Raw genomic sequence first — 10,837 nt, 5'->3', positions numbered from 1 at the left:
CCTGCTAAATATGTTAAACATTGCTATCACTATGAGATTATATGTGTTTACTTGGAAATAGGAATAACTTTTCGGTCATCAAAACAAAACCTTATTTTTCTCGGATTGGTGTGAATGTTACTTACGACATAATGAAAATTTGCTCTTGATTTATGGTATTTGTTTATTAGGGGGGCTAGTGAATTTTCCTATGTTTCGAGGGGTGAATCGATTAGCTTGGGACCGAAGAGAGTACCAGAGCTGAGCCAAAAAGTCGAGCACGTTTCTTCGGGACCTACTACACGGTTAGAAAAAAGTACCCAAAATTAAGTTCTTTTCACTCATCTCGGCACTATAGTGCAGGAACCCAAAAAGTAGGTAATGTGGGTCAATGTAATTTTCATTTACTTGTGTGCAGCTCGTATGGAATTTTCTACTGGCTATTTAACCAAAAGTAAGTTAGTTGTACCCAACAGTAGGTAAATACGATTATACTCAACGTTGGGTTCCCACACTTTACTACCCTTGTTGGGTGGTTTTGCTCCTCCTTTTTTGACAACATTAGAAGGAGAAAAGGAGACAAACTAGTCAAAAGTAAGTAAAAGTGAACTGGCCGTTGGGTACTTTTTTCTTACCGTGTAGTCTTAGAGTTACCTTAGTACGCCCACGCAAACTAATACCTCTTTCGGAAAGGTGATAGTTGCTCCTATCCGATGATGTTGGTTTGCGTGGACGTACTTTTGTTGGCGTGTAAAGGGCCTTAGAAAGTTTGTTTACAAATACTTTTGTGCCGTTATCAAATGTTATGCCTGAAATGATACACTCTTTGCACACTGTCAAAGATCATATTTCACACAAAATCAACTATGTTCAAATCAAAACAAAAATACTAGCCCATCTAGTGGCTGATGGCACAGGCTTCTAAGAAAATTCTATTACAGCGAACCACATTATTTTAATTGATTTCTTCGCCAGTTAGTCGTCTGTCACTTCGTTTGTGGTTAGAGTAAACGCACCCTATAGTGGAGGTATATTAGTGCAATATGTTCTTTTTATGGCTTATGGAGTCTCCATAAGCCACTATTGATGAATCTAAGTTACGGTTGGTCAGCAGATAGAAATGATGTGAAAATGATAATGACGTTTTGCTAGCTGTCAAATCGTATGGAATATTTTTTAGTACATCATCACTTTTGTGGTTTTGGATTTCAAACCTAGGTGTCGCATGCCCTGGTGCAGTTTCGCGTAGATTCATCAATAGCAACACATTGCAATACACCGAAAATAGTTTTCATGTAGCTTCCATTGGAAACGCAAATGATTTTCATCCATAAACAAAATTAATGGAATTCATTTGAATTTCACCTAACATTTATGTGATCACGTTAATTTTATATGATTTTTCATATGAATTTCATCGGCCTCATAATATTCATGTGATTTTTTGGTGTGATTTTAAGCTATGTGATCACATGAAAGCTATGTGAAAATCACATGGTTTTCATCCATTAGATATGTGATAAATTTTTTGAGTGTAACTTACCTTCGCTGTAAGTGTGTTAACCCTACTTATCGAATTAAAATATTATTTTTAATAGGGTTTTTGATCTAATTTCCGTCCTACTAAGCACAACCTGCGCTTTACCATTCTTTTCTGAACGAGTTTGAACAAAAAAATGGAATATTTCTGTCAGAGATGACTTCTAAATTTATGCACCTTTCCATACGTACCGTTGGATTTGATTAAGAGTCACCAATTGTTGAGATATTGTTTAAAATCTAATACTGTTTCTTGATTCTAAAATTCGTTCTATGAGTTTCAATTCCGTCCTAACGCTTTGAAACGCCATTAGATTTTCTTCGTCCTACGGATAAACGTAGAAAAAGGGGATTCGCCAGAAGCGCTTCTTTTGTTTTGAGAACAATGAGCGTAAATATTCATACAATGCGCTCTAACAGGATTTATGTTGTAGCTAATGAACTAACGCATCGAAACAAACCTATTATTGATCTTTTCTGATCAATAGAACGGAAATAGGCGATTACGACGAAGTAGCGCTCTACCCTACAAGACTTTTCCAACGGTCAATTCAAAACATGTACTAAATGCATATATGCCACTGAAACGATCAAAACGATATTAAACATCGCATGTCGCTCATCTGCCTGTTGTCAGTTCGAAGATGACATCTCTACCCAGCACGCATGACGGTATGAAGTTCTAATCGTAGCCGGTCTCTACCTAGCGACGTACGTTGATGGTTGTATTTCATTCCCGCAGTGCATTGGAATGTGGCAGTGAAAGTGAGACAGACTGTCCGGCGAACACAGGGTAGTAAGGAAAATTCTTTGCTCTGTTCTATCAAAGTCGTGTGTTCCAACATGCGGTACCAGCAGCTGCCTTGGTGAAAAAGTAATAATGTGACTGTGCTTACAAATGTGAAATTAAAATCCGTAAATTCACCGAAAATACGATCCAAAATAGCATGACTATTACGTTAATTTTTACATCATAACAACCGGAACGCAACATCAAATAGTCATCATCAAGTGATACACCAACATCTGAGTTTTTCCAATTCGAAAAAGTGTAGTGCCGTCTGTACTCCGAACTAGCAGGAAGAGCTATAACAACATGGCTGACCAGCAGGCAGTAAGTGCGCCAGAACAGCAGCCCCAACAACCGCAGCAACAGCAGCAACAACAGCAGCCGCCTCAACAGCAAACCCAGCAACAGCAGCCGCCGCCGCCACCGCAGCAGCAGCAGCAGCAACCGGAACAACAGCCTCCGGTGAATAACAAACCGGTGGTCCCACAACAGCAAAAGGAAATTATTGCCACTAAGGTTACCGGTGTGGTCAAATGGTTCAATGTTAAGAGCGGATATGGTTTCATCAATCGTGGCGATACACAGGAAGATGTGTTCGTGCACCAGTCAGCCATTGCTCGCAACAACCCGAAAAAGGCCGTCCGTTCAGTCGGTGATGGTGAGGTGGTCGAATTCGACGTTGTCATCGGAGAAAAGGGTAATGAGGCTGCCAATGTAACTGGTCCCCAGGGTGAACCGGTAAAGGGCAGCCCATATGCCGCTGAAAAACGTCGTGGTTACCGACAGTGGTGGCAAAAGCGTGGTGGTGGTAATGGCTCACGCCGACCACACTCCAAGGACGGTGAAGCGATGGACGATCTTGATCTTGACGTTCAAAATGGTGATCAGCCACAGCAGCAACAACAGCAGCCACAGCAGTTGAAGCACCAACCACTTCAACCGCGCCGTGGTGCTGGCAGCTTCCGTCCACGTGGGCGTGGAGGATATTCCTATTCTTATCGTCCACCACCGCGAGGACCCCGCCGTGAAGGACCACCAATGAGTGATAATGGCCACATGGACCAAAATCAAATGATGGATGGTCAAAATGGTCGAGGCCAAGGTGGACGTGGTGGCCCGAGACGTTTCTTCCGCCGCGATTATCACAGTGGTGGTGGTGGACGAGGCATGGGCGGACCAGGTGGACCTCCACGACGAGGTGGATACCGTGGTGAATATCAAAATGATTACCATCAGAATGGACCAGAACAACCACGCCGTATGCCACCGGGACGCGGTGGCGGTCGTGCTCGTTTTCCACGACGCGGAGGACGAGGTGGCCAGAGGCCACGAAGTGATGTAGGAGCTGGTGGCGGCAACAACAACGCTGTCCAAAATACTACAACCGAAAGTTCCGCATAAACTACTCGCATCGGCATCATCGCAAGGCAGAGAAAACTCCACGCAAAATGGTTACTGATAACAACAACCACAACATCACCGGAGAAACACCCCCTGATCGAACAACAATAACAAAAACATCCTGGGGTGGTAATTCTTCGGTGTGTTTTTGGACGTCTCTTGGAAGGAAGTCACTTACAGCGGAAACAAAAAAAGCAAAACCTATAGAATATAGAAAAGTATAAAAACCTATACTATTTTAAATGTAACTATTCAATTGACAACCAAATTGAATATTGGATCGTGTTATGAAACGGAAAAATGTTTAAATTTTGAATCGAATCGGAAAAGCAACATATGCAACTAACAACAGAAAAAAAGCAAACGCAAAAGCAGCAGCTCGATTGAAAGAGTAGTGCGGCGGAGCACATCGGGTTAGGTCGGACTTTACGATTTTCGCTAGCTGGTTAAGCGTTCCTCTAACAGTGCAAAAAGTATCACCACGTGAATCGAATATCATTGGCAGCCGGCTGTTGGTGCAACAACTTGAATGAACTACCGATGGATACCTTTACCCCACATACAACAAACGATCATTAGAAACACCCACGAACAACACACATCAACATACAACCACCACCAAAAAATGCACAGTCTCGTTGTGGAGGAGGCCTTTCAACATCGCGAGGCTTTTTTGCTATCCTAGGAGGGGGAAGTCGACGGTTCAGGATTTTGCTTGCCGATTGTCGTGGTCCAAACTCATCACACCGTTAGTTGTGCCGTTTCACTCCAGGCTACGGTAGGTCAACGACTCAAACATCCCCGTGCAAGTATAATTCATAAACACACTATTGTATTGTTTTTTCGTATCGTTTTCTAAAATTTAAAATACGCGTCTTTTGTTGCCTCGGGAATCGCGCCCGAGTGATTAGGAAACGTTTTATAATAAATTGCCATCGCATTCGAATCACCCACGGGAATCAAAAAAATTAAAAACAAAAAAAACGGTATCTATCGTCAAAGTCGAAACAACCAATATTCGGTTTGGTTCAAAATAAAGAGTTTTTGATTTGCTAATAATTAAAGAACTAGTTTTGCCAGTTCAGAGAAAAACTAACAAGCCGCATCTATTTTTTGGGCAGCGGCTGTTGCCGTTGTCAGTTGCGAGGCTGTTTTTTTCTCTTTGAATTGGCAGAAATATACCCAGGAGGAAGAAATTTACAGAATTACTAAAAGAATACACTATCCGTTTAAAATCAATTAAAACAGCAACAGTAGAGGAAAAAAGTGTTAAACTAAGGTACATAATCTAGCAAGAAAAGGAAAAGAGAATATGAAGGCATCAGATGTTTAGAAAGCAAAAATGTCGCGAAAAGAGATTAGATCTTATTTTCCGCCCAGTTTTTGGTCTCGGTTTTCTTTTTCTTTTCGCGCTCTAATATCGTTCGTGTTACTTTTTTGTTTTGTGTTTGCTTTACCAGATAGTCACGAGCATGATATTTTTAGTATTTGGAACAGGCGCACTAAACGCGCTCCGCCTTTTTTTTTTATTTTAAGAAGATTTTTGAAAACGAACACATCATTGCGTACACATTTATACTACACCTAACAATGCAGTCGAAGCAAAAAGTGAAGCATTTTATATTGATGTATTTTGAAGCGTAGGAATATCATTTTAATAAAGCATGAACAAATATCTAACCCCTCTTTCAACCAAAAAGTAATATTCACACACACAACAAAAGCGAAGATACGCAAATGAATATAAACACTCTATCTAAACAACCTAAAACTGAAAGCAACAGCAAAAGGTAGAATTGCGAAAATGATTAAAGGAGTGAAAAAAAGGATTCAACAAAACCAGTTATATAAAATCAAGCTAATAATCAGTAAGGAATGATAAAATAAACTACTTAAATAAGAAAAGAAAACATGTACTAGTAATAAAGATAAAGAAAACAAGTTTGTTTGCTCCAAGAAGAGAAAAATACATAAGACATAAGAATGCGGTACATTCGAGGTGAAGCGCTGAGGACTCATTCTTAAAATAAAATCTATATCATCATACCCAAGAGACCGACCATCTCTGCCGCGAGTGCGAAACAGCCAAGTGAACATCAGCAAAGCAAAAATAAAAAAAGAACTTACCGAAAATTGATTTACGAAAAACGAGAAAAAAAATGGATTAAATCTGCAAAAAAATTGTAAAATTTAACGGACCGTCTTTTATTACGTGATTCATTGAAAGAAATCAGCCATAACGTTAGTGCGGTGGGGGTGGAGTTATCCGCTCAATGCTTTCACTGAGCCGGTATATCCACATTATTTGTATATTATTTCGTACTCAACCAGAGTAATTGTACAACGATGTTCATTCCCAATGTTTCAAGCTTATAATTAGTTATGAACGATTGAACGAGAAATATTCCTCAATCAACTATACCATGGGCCGTATTACCTAAGTCGAAACCAGCGTCACTTCTGGTCACTGGTCTAAAATAGAACGTCAATTTGACCATACCTGGTGAGATCTGACCCTTCTAATGCACCGTGCACTTATTACGTAAGATTAAAAAAAAATTTGCGTTTTCTCAAAAGGGAGGCAGAGAATATCAGATATAGCTTACGAAATCATGAAGAATACAGAACATGTTAATGTTCGGTGTTAGATCTTACTCTATACGTCAATAAGTGCATGGTCAATTACAAAGTTGAATTCTCAGTTCGCATTCAGGGAACAGAAGCACAATCAACACTGTCCACAACTCGATATTATGTATCTCGATATTTTCTATATCTCGATGGATTAAAAAAAGATTGCTGTCTACAGATAATTAAATTAGATAGCAAACTGGGGAATGAAATCAGACCTCAGTTGTCAACCATTCAAGAATTTTTGTTCACCTGATAATTCGATCGAATCGATGGTGGAAAATCAAACTGAATGGTAAGCAGGGCTGGTAGCGATCACTGCTGTCAGAAATAGTGATTTTAGTGACCATGTTGAATAAATAAGTGACCAAATAGTGACTTATTGTTGTAAAAATAGTGACTAAAAAGTGACCTAAGAGACGGCGCATCAAATAAATGTATTCAATTATTATCTCATAAACACTTATGTACGATATGAACCTTTAAAGCGAAAGATTCAATAGAAAGTTTATAACCAAACCCATGGTATTAGTCATGGTGTCTACTAACTTGAAAAATCTGGAAAACCGGGAATCCTCAGGAATTTACACTACCGATCATAAGTTTAAGGACACCCCAAAAAACAACGCAAATATGTTTTGTTCAATTTTCGATCTCCAAAGGTTATTCGAATGGTATGAATGGTATAGCATAAGGGAAGGTCCGTTAATTATGTCACGTAAATTTGGCCCATTTTCAACCCCCCTCCCCCCTTTGTCACATTTTTTATATGGACCTTAATTGTTTTTTTTAAGGCTCGTCACAGTTTCCAAAACTTCCTCCCCCTAAAAGTGTGACATAGCTTTTGAAAATCTCATTAGAATTTCCTTGGAAATTTCTTAAGAATCTTTTCGTTTCTTTGGAAATATGCTTAAAATTCCCTGTGAATTCTCCTCTTTGAAACCCTTCCTGAAGCTCCTTTAAATTTCTTCCAAATTGTTATGAATTATCGTAGGAATTCTCTTAAGGAGTTACGCCACCCTAGAATACAGAAAAATGCACCAACTTCATTAATTTTTTTTTGTTATTTAATAAAGTCACATACTAAATTAACTTATATGGGCTTATAGTACACATAATTAGGGGTGCTTACAGTATTTTTTCATAAGGGGAAACCATGTGTAGCAGTTGGCAGCACTGCGAGTTCCTGGCACTGCTTCCCGTGTAGTGTTACGCGGCCCACACTTTCTTCGTCGTAAATATGAACCTAGAACAAAAACGAGTGGTTTTTCTTATTTTATACAAGAATACCTAGAGAAGTACATACGGAGATGAAAAAGTTTTGAATTTTACGCAAATGGGACTTGTTTTTGCAAAAAAACAGTTTTTTCGCCTGAAATTTGTTTCTAAAATTGTTTACCACAATTGCATTTTTTGATCAATTGAAAAGTTCGTATGTACTTCTCTAGATAATTAATCAGAGAATGCAATCGTCAAAGTCTAGATCAAATTGAGTCAACATTGCAGATGCTATCGTGTGGGCCGCGGAGAGAAATGTTGTATCGAAAAAAACGCGGCCCTGGCGGCCCGAACCGTTCAGGTGCGTGATGCAAAGTTTTGTAATTTCGCTTATAACTTTCGGAATTTTAATTTGTTCGACATAGAACCAATTGTCCCTTATTCTTGACACTTCGTAGTACCTTTTTATGTAAAAAAAAATCGATTTTTTGAAAATCCTAGGGTGGCGAAACCCCTTAATGGACTAAATGTTCTACTACTACTTTTAATTCAAAATTTGGCCAACCCAATTCTGAGAAAATCAGTCACGATTCTTCAGAGTAAACTTTGAAAATTATTGTAAGTTTGGGTGAACTTTTAGCACACAAAATTTGAAAATTACATTGAACAATTTGCCTACGAGGAAAGTTCCATTCAATACCTTTCAAATGATCTAAAGAGAACGAAAATTGGACGTAACATGACAGAGATAAGAGTATAACGTATTTGTCTCCTTATAAAACCTGGAAGCCTCAAAGAATTTAAAAAATGTTGGCTCTGCGTGTATAAAATTGTTTTTACTTAATTACAATTAAATTGTGGTTTGCTTAAAATTTATGTCCCGGAATCGGTGATCGTCGTATTCCATGTCTTTTTTCGGGTTGTTGTTAAGGGGGGTGGAGACTCGGGTGGAGAGGTTGTTGTAAAAGAGGGGGGGGGGTTACATACATAATTTTCTTCATTTTGGTGGTCATGGTCACGCCGCTGTCTTGGTCCTGCTTGCTACCGGACCTAGTGCCAAGCCGTCGGAAGCGGTAATGAGCAGAGGCAGGAAAGCAGCGCTGTTTTATATCTTTTCAGGTTCAAGCAGAATGATGTGTAACCAAGTGGTAATCGTTTATGATGACTGGGTTTGGGGAAAACGTTTAATTCATGAAAACAGTGATAAAACTAACATTTGCGTATTTTTCGAAAGTTTTTTGATTCAAAATTTAAAAAGTATTTATTTCTGCAGATTCTTTAAGTAATATCCTATCGATTGGCGTATTTGGATTTTAATTTCATCTGACGTATGCGTGATAATGTTTGCACCATCGTACAAATAAGGTTCCCGTTTCACCTGTGCATACAATGCCTTGGTTTTCGTTGCATGCACGTAACCTATAACTCATACCGTAGTAGGCTGTGTATAAAAGAAAATGATTTACTTAGTTTGACAGTTGCACCATGACGAAGTGGCAGCGTATTCGTGATTTGTCCCACGCGCAAATGTAGCAAAAAGACACTTCAATCGCCGTGGGAGTGTCCCGGTGGACCGTCAAAAGGGTTTTAGACCGAGAAAAGAAAGGACAACTATCCGCGAAGGTGGCCACAGGTCGTCCTAGGTCAGCTCGGGTTCCGTGGGTTATCGCTGCTATCAAAAGTAAGATTCCGGTGAATCCAGTGCGTTCAATAAGGAAAATGGCAAAGAAACACGGGATCAGTGACTTTACGGCACGGAAGATCGCAAAGGAAGATTACGGGGCGAAGTCGAGGGCACGGAAAAAAAACTCACATGATTACCAACCGCATCCGGGAGCTACGAGTCGAACGATGCAAGAAAATCTTGAACTTCCTTAAACGAAAAAATCCGGTTATCCTGTTCACCGACGAGAGCATGTTTACCGTCGATCCCGTATCAAATTCCAGAACCGACCGGTATATTAGTTCTCTTCCGGTAAAAGACGTTGCCGACGAGCACAAGAACATGTATCTGACCAAGCATCCTGCTAGCGTTATGGTATTTGGATTGATGATGTGTTCATTCCAGAAGGCGACAAAGTCAACACGGAGGTCTACATCGGGATTTTAAGTAAATATTTTCTTCTGTGGATCAAAGAACAGTACGGTCCGAAGCCAAATGTTGTATTTCAACTAGATGGGGCTCCGTGCCACACCTCGAACGGCACTCAGAAATGGTTGCAAGAACATTTTCCGTTCTGGGCGAAGAATATGTGGCCACCATCCAGCCCCGATCTTAATCCGCTGGATAACTCAATATGGCGCGTCATGAAGGCCAAGGTCTGTTCTAAACACCACCCGAGTACAGCAAGCCTCAGACAAACATTGATCCGTACCTGGAGAGAAATGGATCCAGACTACACTATTAGAACCTGCCGTACATTCCGGAAGCATGTGGAGGCCGTAATTGCAGCAAGTGGAAACTCGATCGATGATTAACATAGTTTAAGACTCTGAGAAACATCCCCCATTTAAATAAATAAAAAAAAACACGCAAACGGTATAAATGACAAAGTTACAAGCTTTCAAAACCTAACACTATTTAACCACACATATTTTTTGATTTGCACCCCTGTATAATCAACAAAGACGTAGTTCTACGTTAAAAAAAAACATTTTTTTTTTGGTTTTGGAACATGCATATTTCTTAAAAAAAAAAAGAAATAATTTGAACTAGCTCTGGCTTAACAGCTATAATACATAATACTTCAAGAAATTTTCAAGAATCTGGTATCAAATTCCATGCACAGTTTTAAAGACTCGAGGAATTTTATTATAATTTCTAAGGACCTCAGTCCAAGGGAGCTCTGGGAAAAAAAATCATTCAGAAAAACATCAAATGCAATCGGCTTTCGAGGAAGTTCTGAGGAATTTTAGATTTCATGAGAAACCTTAGTTTTGAGTAGAATTAAAAGAAACCCTGAATTGAGTTAAAAGTAAATTTTAATGAAAAATGGGAGCATACTTCTTGTGAACTTCACCGGAAAATTCCAAGGGCATTCTGAGGATAATTTCATAAAGTTTGTGGGAAAAAATTAATACGAAGCACAAGTCATTGGAATTTTTTGAAAATACTAAAAGGAGGATTACAATTAAATGTGAGAATAACTCCAGAACATCTTCAAAAGAATTCGGAAAATGAATTCAGGAGAGTTTGCCAAACAAATTATGAGAAGAAATCTAAGGAATTTCTGAGGAGAAATGCCAAAGAATTGTTAGGAGACTTTCAATGTGAGTAGA

General features: G+C 39.2%; 1 protein-coding gene across 1 annotated transcript; it reads left to right on the top strand.

Moving 5' to 3' along the window:
- Positions 1 to 2,291: 2,291 nt before the first annotated feature.
- Positions 2,292 to 5,903, top strand: LOC135707787 (Y-box factor homolog). The gene has a single exon (XM_065229667.1). It carries the CDS (start codon positions 2,615 to 2,617, stop codon positions 3,707 to 3,709), a length of 1,095 nt encoding a protein of 364 aa, XP_065085739.1. The 5' UTR covers positions 2,292 to 2,614; the 3' UTR covers positions 3,710 to 5,903.
- The last annotated feature ends 4,934 nt before the right edge of the window (positions 5,904 to 10,837 follow it).

Source organism: Ochlerotatus camptorhynchus, unplaced genomic scaffold, assembly GCF_037179485.1.
Source record: "Ochlerotatus camptorhynchus isolate MF236.1 unplaced genomic scaffold, CSIRO-AGI_Acam_v1.1 ptg000319l, whole genome shotgun sequence".
Classification (NCBI taxonomy): Eukaryota; Metazoa; Arthropoda; class Insecta; order Diptera; family Culicidae; genus Ochlerotatus; species Ochlerotatus camptorhynchus.
Note: the sequence above shows the minus strand (reverse complement) of the source record. Positions and strands in the feature narration are given on the sequence as shown.

What these genes read in the sequence shown, in the direction of transcription:
- LOC135707787 (XM_065229667.1), top strand. Translation starts at nt 2,615, where the DNA reads ATGGCTGACCAGCAGGCAGTAAGTGCGCCAGAACAGCAGCCCCAACAA.